Source organism: Nerophis ophidion, linkage group LG25, assembly GCF_033978795.1.
Source record: "Nerophis ophidion isolate RoL-2023_Sa linkage group LG25, RoL_Noph_v1.0, whole genome shotgun sequence".
Taxonomy (NCBI): domain Eukaryota; kingdom Metazoa; phylum Chordata; class Actinopteri; order Syngnathiformes; family Syngnathidae; genus Nerophis; species Nerophis ophidion.
Window position 1 is genome coordinate 19,633,415 of NC_084635.1, and position 22,530 is coordinate 19,655,944.

Consider the following 22,530-nt stretch of genomic DNA (forward strand, 5'->3'; position numbering starts at 1 on the left):
TTTTTATGTAATTTTCCAGTCATACTTTGTAATAAATATTTTATTTACATGTTCAAGTAAATGTTTCAGTACACATGCAAGAATGACACTGAGATAAATCCAATAGCAATATGTAGTACAGAAATAAGTTTTTGTATTCAGAAATCTTAGTAATGTGTTTGCCAAAATCAAGATTAATATTAACACTTAACTGGTGTCAGGCATTGACCTTCAGTGATTTGTTCAGCTTCTGGCCTTTTTTCCCCGTACTTGAGGATCTCTGGTGCTACGTCTTCGACTGTTACGGGAAGTGTTGGCTCTTTGCCGACGTCTGTTTTGCCTCCCTTCAACTCTCAACACATTGGTCTGGCCTTGTGAAGTCTGTAGGGCCTGGAATACACTCTGGCGTGTCACCTCACGATCCCCACAAGTGAATGTCAACGCAACACCCTCGTTGGTCTTCATGACTCGAGAAGTACTGTCGGAGGTGCCATCAAAACAGCGTCCAAGTGCAATTTCTTTGGCTGTTCGGGGGTCTTGATCTGTCACTGTATAAATTCCATAGTTATGGCCCAGGGGATCAAGTGGGGCGAGCATAGTGAACTGGTTTGTGTCGTTGTTGACTGCTAGTGGCAGATGGTTCACCAGGTACTCCTGAAGTAGTGGATTGACATGATCCCTTTTGCAGCTACCTTGTGGAATCACCTTCACCAAGGTCCGGTCGACACGTTCCTGATCGTACAACATCCCACTGCACTTGAACTCCAAGCACACAGCTGACACAGCTGTCTGCTCCATGTCACGGATACTTCTGATGTCTCGAAGGCCGTACAGCTGGCCCACTGTTTTCGGGTGGGTGCCTCCCATGTTATGAGACCGCACATTAATCTCGTGCGGGCTGTTCATTTTGACTTTGACGTAGCATGCGCGGTATTCCATGGGCTTAGGCCACCAACTAAGGTAGTCTTCTGTCCAGCTCATTGGATCATCTTCATTGAACGGTACGGTGTTGTAATCATACCGATCTCCTTCTACTCGTGAGAAGCGGAAATGTGCAGCACTGAATGGCGCCTCTTCACATTGTTTCAAGTTCTCAAATGCATAAACTGGTCCATTGGACTCCTCGGCTGTGTTTGGTGTTGGTTTTGCTAAATTGATACTGAACGCCGTCTTCTTCAGTCTGTAGTTTTCATGGTCTGTGCGTCTGTAGTTTAGCTTACTCAGATACGGCTGAGGCACTCCAATGAGGTTTGGATTGAGTTTGGGTGAAGAAGAAACAGCTTCTAGTTCCTCACCTCCAAGGTTGGCCATGACGTATGCAGAGTAGGCATCTGTCTTTTGATCATCGCAGAAAGCGGGAAGGCAAGCACCATTGGAGCCTGTTATGACACTGTCAAAACGCCCCCAAGCACGAGGGTTAGTGGAGAAGCCAGCTGTGGGCTCCATGTTTATAAGGCTCACTACCACTCCCTCAACCTGTTCACTGGGCATGAAGCGTTCACTGCGGAAGGCTCTAACCTTCACGTAACATCTGCGATTCTCTGGGACATCAAGGTTAAAAAGACGCCTTTCTCTGATCTCTACGTTACCAATCAGAAAAGTTCTTTCTTCCCTTTTGCCTCTTGATTTCTTCTCAATTTCCAAACTTCCCTCATCCTCCCAAAGGCCAGTATCAGGGTTGAGTGACCACAGCTTCATGGTACTTAAGTGTTCTGACATCGTCACCTGGGCAGAGTCCAGTAACACTTTTACCTCACCTGCATTCAGAGGCTCGTTAGTTTCGCCATCTCGGAAGTCAACTGAGAACATCCCGTAGGTTCTCAGTGGTAGCATATCTCCTTCATCCCCCACAAAATTGAGATCACTTTGGGCTGCTGCTGCTGTGGAAACATCTCTGGGGTCAAGGAATGTTACACTGGCATCTACATTACCTACAAACACTTCTCCATTCAGTTTATAGAATGAATTTGGAGGAATCTGAATGTGAGCCATTGGTTCCTGACCCTTCGCTTCCCCTAAATCAAGAGTGTTGCTTTCTAAAGAGCTCATGGTCACTGGCTCTTTTTTCCTCAGAAGTTTGATTTCATGGTAGACAGCACCTCCTTTGGTGTTGAATGGAAGTACCTTTGTTGTGTTGATGAATTTATTCATGTTGTCCACGAAAGTCAGGACTAACCTCTCGGTTTCAGGAGGAACATGGATGGAAAAGGTACCTTTGTAACCTGTTCGGCTCATTCTTACACCATTCATAAATATGTGGCCGAACCTCATTGGTTCAGCATTGTCTGCAGCTATGGCTCGACCATGCACGATAGCCTTGGTGTCCACACATTTCTGACAGCCACATTCTGTCACCACCATAGTGGGTAGTTGGTAGCCCTGGCATGTTAAGTGCCTCTCCTCCATCTTTGCCACGCCACAGCAGTAAGTCACTTTGTCTTTGCATCTGATACCGTTGTCCAATTGTCCAACGCATGTGCTGGATGCGCATTTTCCCACATCGTAATAAAGCGAATTTGTATCGTTTTGGTAGCAGTCATGTGGAAGACGTATTAGATGGGACTGGGGTGTGGGCTCGCATGAAGGGCTATTTCTGCCTGAGGAGAAATTACATGACATTATCATCACCACATATTTAGTCCTCACAACTCATTTGAATGTTCATAAAACCTACCGATGATTTTGAGAGTAGCTGGTTTGGTTTTGATGGCTCCAGTTGGACCACTCGCCCTACAGTAGTACTCTCCAGCTTGTTCAGGATGCAGATCTTTTAGAACCAAGATGTTCTCTGATTGCCTCTCTGAGAGACTGTTGTTATGAAACCTGATGGTTCAGAGACAGAAACAACAAAACTTAATTGGTTTAAAAAAGATTATTGAATTGGTTTTATATTACATCCAAAACATCAGATTGTACCATTGATATTTGTCTGGTTGCGGTATTCCCGCCACATTGCAGCAAAAGGCAGTGGTTTGTCCCTCCCTCCTTGCCTTGCTTTCGGGGTTGCTCAACACATGAAGCTTCTCTGACGAAGGTAAGAAAAAAAACCCATCAGTTTCTCACCTTTTGTACTTACCATGTTGCTCATTGTACCTTCTCGTTTGAGCTGAACACTGAGGACGGAGGTACGCTCAGCGCTCTTTGGAACTACAACACTAAGAGGTGCGTGGCCCTGATGTCTTATTGTCAACGTGGTATTGCCATCAGGGCAGAGTCCGGGGATACGGAAATGTCCATTGTGGTCTGTGAGGGTTAGGAGTTTCTTCGAAAGAAGTATTGCAGCCCCTTCGGCGATGAGACCCCCGGCACCACGGGCCGAGCCCAGCAGGGTATGCTCTTCACACATGCATGTGTCACACTCTGCATTTACTTTACCCATCACACACTGCATGGAACAGTCTAAGAAATGGAGGACATTAAACACAGAATTACAAATATCACTAGTCAATGCCTTTAGTTTACAGGTGTAGCATTTAGTAAATGATTGGAAAAAGTCATGTGATCACGATGCATCTTGTGGTGATCATGTCAAAGAGTTCAGTGTTACATTTAACCAACAAGACAACAATTAGCTATTCTACGTTTCAACCATACCTAAAATAGTTGTTATTCAAATGATGAATTATTTCGAAGGAACCAAGTTAGAAGTGTCTACTTAAAACAGATACTAGCTTACCTGTCTGACATTCGGGTCCCTGGCATTCTTTAGTCTCAACCTTTGGTCCGGTGCAATACCTTAGATGAGAATTGCAGATCCTGGAGCGAATTTGGACCCCCACTTGACCACAGAGGGCAGAACATGGACTCCAGTCTGTCCATGAACTCCAGGTGTCTGGTAAGGTTAGGCTGATTCCTGCAGAGAAATATAAGTTGATGCATACAGTAGTTACAGCAAGCGAAGAGTATCCTACTGAATTCAACACTTCTATAGGTACGAACCGAATTTATGTCACCAGAATTGATTGTCTTATGCTTGGGAGACATCGTGGAGTGCAAAATGTTAACTAAAACTGGGAGTGCTGTTGTTCTCCGTCAGTACTGCCAATGAGCCTAGTATTGCATTCTTGCGCCACTGTAACTACTACCGTATTTTTCGGAGTATAATTCGCACCTGCCGAAAATGCATAATAAAGAAGGAAAAAAACATAAAAAATGCACTGGAGTAAGTCGCATTTTTGGGGGGAAATTTATTTGATAAAACCCAACATAAAGAATAGACATTTAAAAGGCAATTTAAAATAAATAAAGAATAGTGTACGTTATATGTCGAATAAATAACTAACCGAGAAGGTGCCTGGTATGTTAACGTAACAATATGGTAAGAGTCATTCAAATAATATAACATATAGAACATGCTATACGTTTACCAAACAATCTGTCACTCCTAATTTCTAAATCCGATGAAATCTTATACGTCTAGTGCATGGGTGTCAAACTGGCCCGCCGGCCGAATTTGGCCCGCCGTTTAATTTCATTTGGCCCTTGAGGCAATATCAAATTAACATTAGAGCTGGCCCGCCGGTAACACCACATTCACCGCTAATACTCATACTTGCCAACCCTCCCGATTTTCCCGGGAGACTCCCGAAGTTTAGTGCCCTTCCCGAAAATCTCCCTGGGCAACCATTCTCCCGATTTCCACCCGGACAACAATATTGGGAGTGTGCCTTAAAGGCACTGTCCTCTCCAACATGCCGTCACGTCCTCTTTTCCGCCATATAAACAGCATGCTGGCCAAGTCACATAATATATGCGGCTTTCACACACATACCTGGTCAACAGCCATACAGGTCACACTGAGGGTGGCCATATAAACAACTTTAACATAAACACAACAAAACAAATGCCCAAAAGCCCTTGCAGCATTAACTCTTCCGGAATGCTACAATATACACCCCCCCCCCCCGCTACCACCAAACCCCGCCCACCTAATGTTTATTTTATTTTGTAATTTATTAGCCTGTGGAAAAAGTTAATGTTGATATTTACTTCAGAAGCCTGCGAATAGAAAAGAGGCATTCATTTTTTAAATTACATTGTATTTAATATACCACTGATGTTTTTTCGTTTGTTTTTTGAAAGTTGATTTTGCACTATTACGTTATATAAGCTCTGCCTGTTCCATGGGAGGAAGCCTGAGTACCCGGAGGGGAACCCACCTAGTCCCGGGAGAACATGCAAACTCCACACAAAAAGATCCCGAGCCAACCCAGGATTACTCAGGACCTTCGTATTGTGAGGCCGATGCACTAACCCCTGTTCCACCATGCTGCCCTATTTAAGCTTTGCTTGTTCAATATTCATTGCAAAACTTGTTTGGGTCCCTATTAAAAGGTTAATTTGTTCAACCTTGGCCCGCGGCTTTGTTCAGTTTTACATTTTGGCCCACTCTGTATTTGAGTTTGACACCTCTGGTCTAGTGTCTTACGTGAATAATCTAAATAATATTTGATATTTTACGGTAATGTGTTAATAATTTCACACATAAGTTGCTCCTAAGTATAGGTCGCACCCCTGGCCAAACTATGAAAAAAACTGTGACTTATAGTACAAAAAATACGGTAACTATATAGATCATAAGCAAGTATGGTTCTTACGCACCAAAATTAAGTTTTTCATTGTTTTTTTTTTTTTTGGGTGCCTTCGTACCTATGAAACGTCAACAGTGGAACAGATATAGCGAATGACACATTAATACATTATATGATACAAAACATGAACAAACCTTTGGGACAAAGGAATCGTACTGCGTAGTTGGAACAGTTCCGGTCTGGACCTTGCTCCTCATTGAGACACCAGAAGCCCACAGTGGGGTCCGCGTGGACCTTCTCTCCGGTTTCTCGAGCTGGGACCCACTCAGTGGTTCTGGCCTCCAGTGCTCGGGGAGTCTCACACACTCGGGCGCGGTAGTAGAAGCGAATGGCATCAAGCTGCTCATAGTCTCCACGGCCGCCTGGGTGGTCCACGTTAAACCATGTGGTCCATTCGTAGTTGTCTAGGTCAGAAACAAACATGGACATTGCAGCATCTAGAGATGTTAGATACAGTTTGAGCCCAAAAAAAGTTTACCTTCGGTGTGGTACACAGAAGGGTCTGTATCTTTGCTGTCACTGCTCCTAAATCCTGCAAGAGACAGAAGATTGGATTCTGTGACGCTATCTCCTCACATGACCTTTGATGGTTTTGGTATATCTAATGAGAGCAGTCTTATTTAACGTGTTGATTCATGTGATTTATCACAAAACATAATCACATTAATTAATAATAATAGATTTTAAATTAATCATAACACAGATTTATCGTCCAATTAATTTTTGTCATCTTTCATATACTGTATGTTTCTTCAAAATACACCCCAATGGGACTTTAGATAATACTGTTCCAAGTTGTGTGCAAATAAATGTTTAATTAAACTTGCATTTGTGTCAAAATACTAAAGTATTCTTTCAAAAGATAATTTAGATTATGCAAGCAATTCGTTTACTGTGATTAATCACAATCAATCCACAATTAAATTAAATAAATATACAATTGAAACATAATCACTTGACACACACACGTGTGTGTGTATATATATATATATATATATATATATATATATATATATATATTACATTTTCCTGAAGGAACTCTCCTGGAAGAATCAAAGTTTTATCTATCTGTGTGTGTGTGTGTGTGTGTGTATATATATATATATATATATATATATATATATATATATATATATATATATACATAGAGTGTTAAAGTACCAATGATATGTACTATGTAATATCCCTCCATTTTTTGGGGTCGCGGGGGGTGCTACTGTGTGTATATATTTGTAATATACATATACCGACAAATTAGAATTTTAATCATTTATATCGGGGGTCTTGCTCAAGGACACAACGAACTTGACAAGGTTGGTAGAAGGTGGGGATTGAACCAGGAACTCTCGGGTTGCTGGCGCAGCCACTCTCCCAACCGCGCCGCGTCGTCCCTTTGGTCACGTTGTTCCCTTTTGCAACACACCCTCTCTTCTGTTCGGAGACAATTCCGAGGGAACTATTACCGTTACACTGTGTCTCGGAAAGTATAAGTCTTTAGGCAAAACAACCCAATATTAAATGTATTTTGTTATCTAAAAAATATGTTTTATACTACAACCTATTAAGCAATGACATTTTTATTAATTATGACGACTTGACAACATGTAAAAATTACGCCCTTTAACGACTGAAATTTATATTATGGGGGTACTTGAAGGTATGCCAAGGGGTATGTGAGATTTTTTAAAGATATTCTGAAAATAGCAACAATTAAAAAATCCCCTATACATGTCACGTTTGTAAATCTGATTTCATGTTTGATCATGTTTTGTTTTGTGTTCTGGACTCTTGTTTTGTTTTTTCACTTCCTGGTTTGTTTTTGTTACCATGACAACTCATTGCTTTTCACCTTGCCCTCCTAGTCACGCCCATGCCCTCAGTCCCGCACCTGATCCTAATTATTCACAGCCACTATTTAAGTCAATTTCTTTCTGTCCATCAGTCTGGGAACATCAACTTTCATTACCCATGCCGTTCTAACTTTCATTGTTATCTACGACCTTGCTGCTCATTCTCCATGCCCGCGATCACCTGCCACGCACCTTGCTATTCTTGCCTCCTGTTTTTGTTGTCACAGTAAGTGTTTTGTTTTAGTTGTTTATAGTCATGCCATCGTGCTGTTTCTGTTCTTAGTGTTTTTGTTTCCTGTTTATATTTTGTAGCCAAGTTTTATACCTCCTTGTGAGCGCCCTTAGTTTTTTTTTTTTTTTATTATTTAGAATTCCAAATAAAACATCATGTACCTTAATTCACGCCTGGCTCGTCCTGTAATCTCTCTGCGTCGAAGGAGCACACACAATCCATGTCCAAGTTTGACAATACTTTTATTTATTGAATAACACCACATTTACCTGGATTGCCGCCGGGGCGCTAATTCATTTAAAACCTCAACATCAACATTGTAATGTAAAAAAATATATATATATTTAATACAGAAATTCTGGCAACTAAGCTGCCAGCTTTTCCCGTAAAAAAAACAAAAACAAAACAGTGGTACTGTTTTCATATGTACCGTAAAATGTTGTACCGTATTTTTCGGACTATAAGTCGCAGTTTTTTTTCATAGTTTGGCCAGGGGTGCGACTTATACTCAGGAGCGACTTATGTGTGAAATTATTAACACATTACCGTAAAATATCAAATATTATTATTTAACTCATTCACGTAAGAGACTAGACATATAAGATTTCATGGGATTTATCGATTAGGAGTGACATTGTTTTGTAAACATATAGCATGTTCTATATGTTATAGTTATCTGAATGACTCTTACCATAATATGTTACGTTAACATACCAGGCACCTTCTCAGTTGGTTATTTATGCGTCATATAACATACACTTATTCAGCCTGTTGTTCACTATTCTTTATTTTAAATTGCCTTTCAAATATCTATTCTTGGTGTTGGGTTTTATCAAATAAATTTCCCCCAAAAAAGTGCGACGTATATATGTTTTTTTCCTTCTTTATTATGCATTTTCGCAGGTGCGATTTATACTCCGAAAAATACGGTAATAAATAAATAAATAAAAAACGCTGTATTTTACAGTAACATTTTGTAAATGTAAATTTTTTAACTGTAGAATCGATATAATTAATAATAAATCCAGAGGCAAATTCATACATTATTTGCTGTTACAAGCGACCCTCTGATGGCAGCCATAATTTTGAAGTGGCCCTCAATGAAAACGAGTTTGACATCCCTGGTTTAGGTCATTGCGGTGCTGAAAGACTCATAAACAGCCCAACTTCAGTTTTCAGATTCTACAATACATCTGCTTCTTAATGTCTTCCTGTTCTCTCAGAACAGATAAAACCGCCGTATAGCCAAATGTTTCCACCTCCATGTTTGGCAGCAGGGATTCTGCTCTAAAATTCGTAGTCATCCATCTCCTGCCTCCAAACGCTTTTGATGCCAAATGCATACCCCGTTTCCATATGAGTTGGGAAATTGTATTAGATGTAAATATAAACGGAATACAATGATTTGCAAATAATTTTCAACCCATATTCAGTTGAATGCACTACAAAGACAAGATATTTGATGTTCAAACTCATAAATTTTATTTTTTTTTGCAAATAATGATTAACTTAGAATTTCATGGCTGCAACACGTGCCAAAGTAGTTGGGAAAGGGCATGTTCACCACTGTGTTACATCATCTTTTCTTTTAACAACACTCAATAAGCTTTTGGGAATTGAGGAAACTAATTGTTGAAGCTTTGAAAGTGGAATTCTTTCCCATTCTTGTTTTATGTAGAGCTTCAGTCGTTCAACAGTACGGGGTCTACGCTGTCGTATTTTACGCTTCATAATGCGCCACACATTTTCGATGGGAGGCGATCTAGACTGCCGGCGGGCCAGGAAAGTACCCGCATTCTGTTGTAACACTTGTCTTGCTGAAATAAGCAGGGGCGTCCATGATAACGTTGCTTGGATGACAACATATGTTGCTCCGAAACCTGTATGGACCATTCAGCATCAATGGTGCCTTCACAGATGTGTAAGTTACCCATGCTTTGGGCACTAATACACCCCCATACCATCACAGATGCTGGCTTTTGAACTTCACGCCTGTAACAATCCGAATGGTTCTTTTCCTCTTTGTTCTGGAGGACACCACGTCCTCTGTTTCCAAATATACTTTGAAATGTGGACTCGTCAGACCACAGAACACTTTTCCACTTTGCATCAGTCCATCTTAGGTGAGCTCGGGCCCAGCCAAGCCAGCTGCGTTTCAGGAAATTGTTGATAAATGGGTTTGGCTTTGCATAGTACAGTTTTAACTTGGACTTACAGATGTAGCGACCAACTGTAGTTACTGACAGTGGTTTTATGAAGTGTTCCTGAGCCCATGTGGTGATATCCTTTGCACACTGATGTCGGTTTTGATGCAGTACCGCCTGAGCGATCAAAAGTCCGTAATATCATCGCTTACGTGCTTTGATTTCTCCAGATTCTCTGAAATTTTTGATGATTTTACGGACCGCAGATGGTAAAATCCCGTTGAGAAATGTTGTTTTAAAACTGTTCGACAATTTGCTTACAAACTGGTGACCCTCACCCCATCCTTATTTGTGATTTACTTAGCATTTCATTGAAGCTGCTTTTATACCCAATCATGGCACCCAACTGTTCCCAATTAGCCTGCACACCCGTGGGATGTTCCATATAAGTGTTTGATGAGCATTCCTCAACTTTATCAGTATTTATTGCCACCTTTCCCAACTTCTTTGTCACGTGTTGCTGGCATCAAATTCTGAAGTTAATGATTATTTGCAAAAAAAAAAAAATGTTTATCAGTTTGAACATCAAATATGTTGTCTTTGTAGCATATTCAACTGAATATGGGTTGAAAATGATTTGCAAATCATTGTATTCCGTTTATATTTACATCCAACACAATTTCCCAACTCATTTGGAAACGGGGTTTGTGTATATATATATATATATATATATATATATATATATATATATATATATATATATATATATATATATATATGTTAGGGCTGAGAATCTTTGGGTGTCCCACGATTCGATTCAATATCGATTCTTGGGGTCATGATTCGATAATATATCGATTTTTTTCGATTCGATTCGATTCTCGATTCATAAACGATTTTTTTCCCGATTTAAAAAGATTCTGTATTCATTCAATACATAGGATTTCAGCAGGATCTACCCCAGTCTGCTGACATGCAAGCAGAGTAGTAGATTTTTGTAAAAAGCTTTTATAATTGTAAAGGACAATGTTTTATCAACTGATTGCAATAATGTAAATTTGTTTTAACTATTAAACGAACCAAAAGTATGACTTATTTTATCTTTGTGAAAATATTGGACACAGTGTGTTGTCAAGCTTATGAGATGCGATGCAAGTGTAAGCCACTGTGACACTTTTTTTTTAAATTTGTATAAATGTCTAATGATAATGTCAATGAGGGATTTTTAATCACTGCTCTGCTGAAATTATAACTAATATTGATATTGTTGTTGATTATATTAATTTTTGTTTCAATACTTTTGGTTTGTTCTGTGTCGTGTTTGTGTCTCCTCAAGTGCTCTGTTTAATGCAGTTCTGAGTGTTGCTGGGTCAGGTTTGGTTTTGGAATTGGATTGCATTGTTATGGTTTTGCTGTGTCGTGGTTTGTTGGATTTATAAAAAAAAATAAAAAATATCCATCCATTTCTACCGCTTATTCCCTTTTGGGGCCGCGGGGGGCGCTGGCGCCTATCTCAGCTACAATCGGGCGGAAGGCGGGGTACACCCTGAACAAGTCGCCACCTCATTGCAGGGCCAACACAGATAGACAGACAACATTCACACACTAGGGCCAATTTAGTGTTGCCAAACAACCAATCCCCAGGTGCAAAAATGTTGTTATTTTTTTAAAAATAAAAAACGATTTTTTAAAAATTAGAAATCGATTCTAAATCGCACTACATATTCGATTCGTATTCGAATCGATTTTTCCCCACACTCCTAATATATACATACTGCTTAGGCTGCTGCCCCCGTGACCTGACCTCGGATAAGCAGAAGAAGATGGAGGGAGAATCGAGCGAGACCCACCTTGGGCTGGCATGATTACCAGGATGACCAGGAAAAGCCCCAATGCCATTTTCACACTGCAGTTTGTGTCTGACCTTTGAACTTCCTCCCCTTGTTGCGTATATTCTGCACCAGGAACTGGGAACAAGATAGATCCAAGCAACACAGCCTCCCTTCTGGTGGTGGACAGAAACAAACAGCACAACAATAAAAACAGTAATATTTCCTGAAATACCAAGCATATTCAACCCTCTTTCTGCTAATTATGGCTGTATTTTGGCCATCATTTATGTTGCTAGTCCACGTATCCTCGCTCATCTATGCGTACACTGGCCGAGAGTTGGTTGGCGGTTGAGAGTGGAGTTGGCTCTCTTGGTTGCTTTGTTGGGTCTGCTCCTGTCTCCGGCCATGCTCCCTCCACCTCAGCAGATGACGGCGTGGAACACAGCAGAGCCCACCACAGTGGATATGTTTCTTTTCATTTTTATTCATAGCTGTATGTTGAAGTGTCTGGTTGTATCCGCTGCTTTTATGTCTTTAATGTCCTTTGTCTTCTTTGATGTTTGATGTTTCCCTCTTACACACATGTAAGAGGGATGTGTTCTATGGCTATGAGTTGTTGTTGTTTTTTTCCCTTGGCCTCAGTCTGGACCCCCTCTCCAGGGCCCAGGCTTAGACCGATTTTTTTCATTTATTTTATTTTATTTTAATCTTCTAATTTTTTTCTCCCATTCCCATTTTAATTTTCCTGAAGGGATAAATAACGTACTATCTAATCTAATCTAATTTAACATGATTTTTCATAACAGGGCATTTAAAATTGTTTAATAATCAATTCTTTTCCAGGTGTATGTTACACTGGCAGTTGTTCCACAGCCAAACTGGACAAACAGATCCTTCATTTTTTAAAGGGCATACAGGTAAAAAGATTTTTATGTTTTTTTTACTTTCTTTGCTCAAATCTCTAAGTCAACCTCAGGCCTAAACAAATACCAAACAAGTCAAGTTTATTTTAAAATAAATTTCAACCCTTTGAAGGCCTTTTGAGTAAAAATGTGCCGTACATTAGTGAGTTTACTAATTCAAACCTGGAACATCATTGGATCAAAAGACCTCTGAAGCGTGAAAAAAACCCCCAAAACATTATATGTTTGATATTTTTGTTTTGGACTGAAGTTTACTGAGAGAACTAAGCAAAAAAAGGTAAAATAAATATGAATCCAAAATGTTTTCAACATCTTAACTCTCATGTTTGTCTTGAAGTTGGCATATTCTGTAATTTGTAAATAAAAACAGAATACAATGATTTGCAAATCCTTTTTAGCTTGTATTCAATTAAATAGACTGCAAAGAAAAGAGATTTAATGTTTGAACTGATACATTTATTTATTTTTTTATTTTTTTTGCAAATAATCACTAACTTAGAATTAAATGGCAGCAACACATTACAAACAAGTTGGCACAGGGGTATTTTTACCACTGTGTTACATGGCCTTTCCTTTTAACAGCACTCTGTAAAGGTTTGGGCAATTTTTGACCTTTTTAAGCTTTCCAGGTGGAATTCTTTCCCATTCTTGCCTGATGTACAGCTTAAGTCGTTCAACAGTCCGGGGTCTCCGTTGTGGTTTTTTACGCTTCATAATGCGCCACACATTTTCAATGGCAGACAGGTCTGGACTACAGGCAGGCCAGTGTAATACCCGCACCCTTTTACTATGAAGCCACACTGTTGTAATACGTGGCTTGGCATTGCCTTGCTGAAATAAGCAGGGGCGTCCATAATAACGTTGCTTGGATGGCAGCATATGTTGCTCCAAAACCCGTATGTACCTTTCACCATTAATGGTGCCTTCACAGATGTGTAAGTTACCCATGCCTTGAGCACTAATACACCCCCATATCATCACAGATGCTGGCTTTTCAACCTTGCGCCTATAACAATCTGTATGGATCTTTTCCTCTTTGGTACGAAGGACACAACATCCACAGTTTCCCAAAAAAATTTAAATGTGAACTCGCCAGACCACAGAACACTTTTCCACTTTGCATCAGTCCATCTCAGGTGAGCTCGGGCCCAGTGAAGCCGGCAGCGTTCCTGGGTGTTGTTGATAAATGTCGTTAGCTTTGCACAGTAGAGTTTTAACTTGCCCTTACCGATGTAGCGACAAACTGTAGTAACTGACAGTGGTTTTCTGAAGTGTTCCTGAGCCCATAAGGTGATATCTTTTACACACTGTTGTCGCTTTTTGAGGCAGTACAGGCTGAGGGATCGAAGGTCTGTAATGTCATTGCTTACGTGCAGTGATTTCTCCAGATTCTCTGAACCTTTTGATGATGTTACGGACCCTAGATGATGAAATCCCTAAATTCCTTGGAATAGCTGGTTGAGAAATGTTGTTCTGAAACTGTTCGACATTTTGCTCACGCATTTGTTCACAAAGTGGTGACCCTCGCTCCAGCCTTGTTTAAGAATGACTGAGCATTTCATGGAAGTTGTTTTTTTTTTTCAATCATGTCACCCATTTGTTCCCAGTTAGCCCTGCACACCTGTGGGATGTTCTGATGTTTGATGAGCATTTTTCAACTTCCTCAGTTTTTTGCCACTTGTGCCAGCTTTTGTAAAACATGTTGCAGGCATCAAATTCCAAGTGAGCTAATATTTATTTTCCAGTTTGAACTTTAAGTGTCTTGTCTTTGCAGTCTATTGAATTGAACATAGGTTGAAAATGATTAGCAAATCATTATATTCTATTTTTATTAATGATTTACACAACGTGCCCACTTCACTGGTTTGGATGTCCCCAGAGGATTAAAGGGGAACTGCACTATTTTCGGCTTTTTGCTTATCATTCACAAACATTATGTAAAACAAGAAAACATTTGTTTTACTTTGTTTTATACATTCTAAATAGTAAATGAATGCGAGTAAAAGTCAGCTTACAATGGAGCCTATGGAAATCACTCTAGTCTGCCATTGAAGCACTTAAAACATCCTAACACCTCCATTGAGGTTTTAGATACATGATGAACGTATACAAGTAATGTAGGAATGGGCACATTAATAACAACATTTAAGATTTACGTGTTTTGCTCATTTTTAACATATGGCGGTGCATTAATTACAAAAATGCATCACAACGTTCGCTTTTTACCTTAGCAACACAACTACTACACACTGCAGATTTCATGAGAGCCAACGCACATAATAAAAAGTGCTTACTGTACAATGTCTGCTGTCACTGGACTGCTGACCAATAGGATGTTTATATATTCCTGTTTAAATGAAGAATGTCTCATAATCCTCGTGAAGAAAAAAGGAGGTGCAACCAAATGTCTTTTCATGTCGTTCATTGTCAATTCAGTGTCTAAGTTTGATGCCAAATTTTACGGATTATGTCCTCATCCTTCCACTATCCAGGTGAGAGGCATTATTTACCGTCTAGAACAGGGGTGCCAAAAATCCAGCCCGCGGGAAGTCCCAAGTTATAAAAAAAACGAAAAAAAAAAAAACTTTTTTATGAATTTGTTTTTTTGTTTAAATCTGTTATTTCAAATCCATTTTCTATTGCTTGTTACTCTCTGTGTCTCCTAGCCGCTCAGGCAAATCATATTGTCTAATACATTTTCCCATCAATAACGTGACATCGGACATATATATATATATATACACACACATTTATACATATGTATATACTGTATACATATTCATATACATATGTATATATATACATATATATGTATATATATTTGTATGTATACATGTATAAATATAAATGTATATACATACATGTATATACACATACATACACATATATATATATCTAAAAAAAAATATATATATATATATATACACACATTTATACATATGTATATACTGTATACATATTTATATACATATGTATATATATTTGTATATATACATATATAAATATAAATTTCTATACATACATGTATACACACATACATACACATATATCTATCTATATATATATATATATATATATATATATATATATATATATATATATATATATATATATATATATATATATATATATATGTATATATATATATATAGATATATATATATCTATATCTATATATATATATATATATAGATAGATATATATATACAGCCGGCACCGGACAATTTTTTTTTTTAACTCAATGCGGCCCCCAAGTCAAAACATTTCGGGACCCCTGATTTAGAATAACCTCTCACCAGCTCCAAGGCGAGAAATCAGCTCAATAGCTGATGACATCATTATAGCAGCACAAACTAATTAGCTCTGTGTGATCACATACAAACTGTAGTTTGTCTGCGTTAGTGCTTATAATAACAATATCACCAATACTTGGTTAATATCGGGTTCACAAGCTATATATGCAATATTGTTGGCGCTTTTTGGATGGTTATTTAGAGAGCTTCCCATTGACTCCATTGTAAGCAGGATTTTATTTATGAGTTACAACGCTTACAAACAAACAAATGTATCTCTTCTAGGCCGAATTCCAAAAAAGTACATGTAGTATTTCAATAACTAATGTATTCATCATCATATCGAAGACATTAGGTATATTTAAATTACAATACGGGACTCAACAGCAACATGTAGAGTAGACTGACCATAAATCCTCTTTTCTCCGTACATGTCCTCTTTTGCGGGACTGTGCGGGGTGTCCGGCGTTTTGTGTCAAGGTTGCGTGTATTTTCAATGTACGTACAGAGTGAAGAAGGGGTTAAAAACAAAACAAATTGTGAAGGTGTGTGCACGCAGCAAGAGTCGTAAGGGAGGGGCAGAGACAGAGACAGTAAGAGAGCGAGGTGGTGGTTTGATTGTCAATCAAGGCATAGTTAGTCAACAAACATACGGTAAACAACTTTAACACTGTTAGTAATATGCGCCACACTGTAAACCCACACCAAACAAGAATGACAAACACGTTTCAGGAGAACATCCGCACCATAACACAACATTAACACAACAGAACAAAGACCCAGAACCCTTTGCAGCACTAACTCTTCCGGGATACTACCATACACCCTCCACTACCCCCCCACCTCAACCCCGATTACATCACATCAAATATTCCACCTTGAAAAATATTTTTGGTGGAAGATTTTGCATATTTTGTGTGTTTGCCATAAAAAAAACATAGTTTTGTTTGACAAAAAAGAGCGGAAAATACACAAACAAAAAAACAACATGAAAGAAATACTAAAACCTTTTGAAATGAGGAAGAGATCTGAAGTTGATGTAGACTCTAGAGATTTAAGCGTTAAATATAAAATGTATGTATGCCCTGGCACACCATTATCATTTCATAACCCAAGCAAAACACTTTTTACACTTTTATACTGAAATAAATACACCTGCAACTTAAATAAAAACATAGAAAAAACTAGCAGCAGCGGTAAAGTTTAGATCCATGAGGGAAAGAAGAAAGTGAATGAATGTTTATAACTGAATATATTTGCATATGCATACAAATTTGTCTTCTTTTTACATTATTTATTTTAATGAATTAAGTAACGTTTATGACAACCTTTTTCCAAAACACCATATATAATGTGAGATATAACAGGACAATGCATACGTTTATCATTTGTTTTCAAAACGCTGACAAAAAAGTGGTACCCCAAAAATTATTGTGGGACCCCATTTTTATGACTTGATGGGGTCCAAGGGACCCCGTTTTGAAAATTCCCAGCACCAACACTGCTTTCATCAGAGGAGAAAAAATGCTTTATTTGAATAAATATATTATTTATAAAGCAAGTTCAAGTATCATTGGCAAATGTTTACCTAGTCCCGGCTTTGGCGTGCTGCCCGCCTTTTGCGGGACTGTCCGGGGTGTCCGGGCGGGGTTTCTTAAATGTCTCAAATGTCCGGCTGTTATATGTATTATATACATATAATAATATAAGTGTCCTCTTTTTGGGATTTCAGAATATGGATAACCTAATGTAGAGTATTTGAGGGAATTAACAAGAAGACATTGCTGGAGCCTCTACTGCTCAGATTCCACATCTGTGTTGGCCATCAACAATCGTCAGGGGAGCTCTCAAGGCTTTCTGCATCTTTTCCTCACACACGTTTGCACTTAAGCCTGAGCATTACAAGCACCGTAGTTATGTCCTGTTCATCACATTAGCACTCACTTTAGAAAGAATGTAGACATTTCTATGATACCAATTACAGTAAGTCAACCGGACACCAATGGAGAACCTAAATCTAAAGTGATAACTGTCGACGTTACTAAAAAAATCAATGGAATATTTTCTCAGAAACGACTGATATTGTTAGAGTGATGTCAAAAGTCAACATAGTAAATATTTGTCACCTGCAGGTGGACTGACTCATGCGCCTCCTTGTCTTCTTGGCGTCCACATGTCTCTCCTCCACCTCTGGTCTTCATGTGCGTCAACACTCCTCCCGTCTTCCTTTTATACTGCTCCGCTCGTAACACCCCTCCTTCCTCTCTGGCTGCATGACACCATGTCTGTGTTATCCTGAAACATATTCCTAGTGTGAACGCTACAAGAATTATGTTAGCATTTTAACCAATTTCATACTTTTCAACCTACAAATCACGGATTTTTGTCACTTGGCTCCGCCTTAGATAGGCCGACCATATTGTGAAATCCCAAAAAGAGGACACGTATATGCGTGCCAAGGCGGGCAGCACGCTAAGGCCGGGACTAGGTGAACATTTGCCAATGATACTTGAACTTGCTTTATAAATAATATATTTATTTAAATAAAGCATTTTTTTCTCCTCTGTTGACAGCAGTGTTGGCGCTAGGAATTTTCAAAATGGGGTCCCATGGACCCCATCAAGTCATAAAAATGGGGTCCCACAGTAAATTTTTGGGATCTCCCATTTTTGTAAGCGTTTTGAAAACAAATGATAAACGTGTGCATTGTCCTGTTATATCTCACATTATATATTGTGTTTTGGAAAAAGGTTGTCAGAAACGTTACTTAATTCATTAAAATAAATAATATAAAAAGAAGACAAAGTTGTACACATGGAAATGTATTCAGTTATAAACATTCATTCACTTTCTTCTTTCCTTCATGGATCTGAACTTTACCGCTGCTGCTAGTTTTTTCTATGTTTTTATTTAATTTAATAAGTTATAGGTGTATTTATTTCAGTGCAAAAAGTGTTTTGCTTGGGTCATGAAATGATGATAATGGTGTGCCAGGGCATACGTACATTTTATATTTAACGCTTAAATTTCTGGAGTCGACATCAACTTCACATCTATTACTCATTTCAAAATGTTTTAGTTGTTTTTTTTGTTTGTTTTCCGCCCTTTTTTGGTCAAACAAAACTATGATTTAATGGCAAACACAAAATATGCAAAATCTTCCACCAAAAATATTTTTCAAAGTGGAATATTTGATGCGACGTAATCGAGGTTCAGGTGGAGGGGGGGTAGCGGGGTGTGTATATTGTAGCGTCCAGGAAGTGTTAGTGCTGCAAGGGATTCTGGGTATTTGTTCTGTTGTGTTACGGTGCAGATGTTCTCCCGAAATGTGTTTGTCTTTCTTGTTTGGTGTGGGTTCATAGTGTGGCCCATATTTCTAACAGTGTTAAATTTGTTTATACGGCCACCCTCAGTGTGACCTGTATGGCTGTTGACTAACTATGTCTTGATTGACAATCAAACCACTGCCTTGCTCTCTCGCTCTCTCCGGCTATGCCCCTCCCTCACGGATGTTGCTGCGTGCGCACACCTTTACAAATTGTTTTGTTTTTAACCCCTCTTAACCCTGTACGTACATTAAAAATACACGCAACCTTGACACAAAATACCGGACATTTGAGGCATTTAAGAAACCCCGCCTGGACACCTTGGACAGTCCCGCAAAAAAAGGACATGTTCGGGGAAAAGAGGACGTATGTTCAGTCTAGCCTTAGAAGTATGCTAGCTGTTACCATGCTAATGTAAGCATGCTAACATTTTATGCTAGCATTCCATGTAATTTCGTACTTCTTAACCATATCTTCACGATATACCGATATTAGTTTAGTACTGCGATATTAAAGAATCATATGCGGTAGTAGACCGCCTCTAAAAAGTACCGGTCCACCACCCCACCGTCGTCGTCACGTCGTGTCATTGCTGGTTTACGAGCAGACGAGCATGTTCGGCAGTGCACAATCACGGAGTACTTACAAGCAGACACAATGTGTAGACAGAAAAGGGAGAACGGACGCATTTTGGCTTAAAAACTAACGATAAAGTTGAAGTTATAACACTGAAACACCCTCAGGAAGAGGTGCTTTAAGATATGGCTAGCTAGCTAGCAGCTAAAGTTCAGTCGTTTTAGCTACTTCTAAATCACTAATCCTCGTCTCTATGGCGACAAATAAAGTAAGTTTCTTCCAAGAATCATCCCTGCAAGACAAGGAATAGCTAAACATGCTTCACTACACACCATAGATTATTGGCGTCAATATTTAAACAAACGCCATTGGTGGATGACCTGACATCCACTGTTGACAAACTCCCCTGAAGAGCAGGGGAGTTTGTTTGTGTGTGTGTTTATATATATATATATATATATATATATATATATATATATATATATATATATATATATATATATATATATATTATAGTATACATATATAATTCATTTAATAAAATATAACTAAATGCTCTAATTTAATAGTGTGATAATATACGTACAGTTGGTGAGGGACCGACAAAGGATCTGAGCAAAGTTTATATTGACTCTTGAGTCCAAAATCAAAACTGATTGAGTCCACAAAGGCATAAATCCTCGTCGATAATATTATTTCAATTTACCACAACTGACAACATTAGTTGTTAAAATGGTACACCATTTTCATTCATTCGTTTTCCTTAATTTACCCAAGTAAAAATTCATTGAGATTACAAATATTTTGCAAGAGTGGCCATGAGGGCAGCAAAACAGGTTTCATACATACATAAAACAACAACAAAACACAGGAGCAGTCATACACTATAGCTGAAAGTACGTATGACTTACAACAAAAACATAAAAACACGCAATAGGTAATAAATACAATGTTTCAATAAAAAAAAAATAAAAACAGTGTTACGTGTCACCAAGGCAGGGACATCCCTTAGCCTAAGGCATATTTATAATATAAATAAATTACGTGTGTAATAAATCCAAACGTGTATGGTTTGACTATGTGGTGCATTTAGCTGGTGAGTTTTACCGTACAATGTTGAAAGTGCACGTTCAGGAAGGTGCGCAAGTCCAGAAGGGGTAAGGCATGCTCAGAGGTTCGTGGGCAACAAAGAGGTCAAGGGCAGGAGCGAGGCATCGGAGTCCGTGTCCAGGCAAGAGGTCGAGGTCTAGAGAGGCAGCAAGAAGACCAGAGGGAATCCGGGAAGGCAAGACACACAGCTCGAGTCCAGGTAACGAAGAGGAAGTGCAGGGTGACGACACAGGACAGGACACAGTGAGCACAGATGAGGGGAACACAGAGTGCGAGTAGGCACATAGGTGAGGAGAGCTAGAGACGTGCAGGGCTTACTGTAAGGAGACAAGTAGCTACGTTATGGCACTGGAACGCAGGACACGCTGGCTTAAGAAGGCAGAGCTTGTGCTGTGACACAGTGCCCAATAGAACCACAAAACTACACCTGTATAATATCAGTCAGTACTTTTTCATTTGTATGTTTGCATCTATTCTTTTTTTTTAGTGAAGTGAATTATATTTACAAAGCGCATTTTCTGTAGTGACTCAAAGCGCTTGAGAAACCCATTGTCTCCATTCAAGCTACATTTACAGCAGTGTGGGTGGCACTGGGCGCAAGGTGGGTGAAGTCGTTCCAAAGGACACATTGCAAGTGACTCGGATGGCGAAAGCTGAATTTGAACCAGGATCCTTCAATTGTCTGGGCGGTTACTCTACCAACTGTTAAAAAAATCATATATATATATATATATATATATATATATATATATATATATATATTATCACACAACTTTAGTACGCTTAAAGTCCGGTGCAATAGTTGTTAGCTATTGTGCTCAAGCTGCATTTTTTCTATCTGTGCAAGGACAAAACTTCTTGTCTGAGGGGTGGCCTCAGGCGCAGATGTTATCTTTGTTTTAGCCCGCTAAACAGCCAAGGACTTCTAGGACGTCAACGAAGATAAGATGACAGCACGCAGACCAAGCAGAAACAAGGCAATCACAAGGCCCCAGCACATTCCATCATGTATTGTGCGTACTGGGCCTGCTTTGCATGATATATGTGACATCTCCTTTTAGAGGCTGCCTCAGTGATGTTGACTGGGGAACTCCTGAATAACTAGAGGGACGCGGGAGCTGTATCTTAGAGCATAGGGCGAGACTGTGACTAAGTGTGCAGCTCCATGCTTTCTCCTCATGTGCTAAATTTAACTCTGCATGGTTCCTTGTTTCTTGTTTAATAGATGTCATCAGTGTTTGAACCTGACACAACTGAGCCCCACCGCCACTTATTCAACCTGGAGCCTCTCCCAGTGGATTTGGGGCGAAAAGTAGGCTACTGGTTGCAGGTCAATCATAGGGCACATGTAGAGACTCACGCCAGAACAGCACAAAAAACAGGGAACACAAATGTGATCTGGATTCACACCAGTGACGTGCTGTCAAGGGAGGCAAGTGAGGCAGTGCCTCACCTTGCCACCAGGAGTGTTAAAAGGCTTAACTATGATATGTTCAAAAAACAGAGTAATAAAATAAGTTTGATTATTTCTCTTTTGGTCTATGCTGTCTGTGTGATTTTAGTGTTGTTCCTGTATATTTGGATAATTTTCATGGTCAAAATTGCGGAAATTCTGTGTTTCCTGATAGAAATAACGCAGCAGACCAGAAGTGAGGCAGACACACGTGGTGCCTC

The 22,530-nt window shown here is 39.2% G+C and overlaps 1 protein-coding gene across 1 annotated transcript; it reads right to left on the reverse strand.

Moving 5' to 3' along the window:
• Window positions 1-25: 25 nt before the first annotated feature.
• cilp (cartilage intermediate layer protein, nucleotide pyrophosphohydrolase) lies at window positions 26-18,124 on the reverse strand. The gene is made up of 9 exons (XM_061887361.1): window positions 17,971-18,124; window positions 11,647-11,801; window positions 6,049-6,102; window positions 5,705-5,974; window positions 3,656-3,832; window positions 3,073-3,378; window positions 2,896-3,004; window positions 2,654-2,802; window positions 26-2,576 (listed from the first exon to the last, which is right to left on the reverse strand). Exons 1-9 carry the CDS (start codon window positions 17,988-17,990, stop codon window positions 223-225), a joined length of 3,594 nt encoding a protein of 1,197 aa, XP_061743345.1. The 5' UTR covers window positions 17,991-18,124; the 3' UTR covers window positions 26-222.
• Between the last annotated feature and the right edge of the window lie 4,406 nt (window positions 18,125-22,530).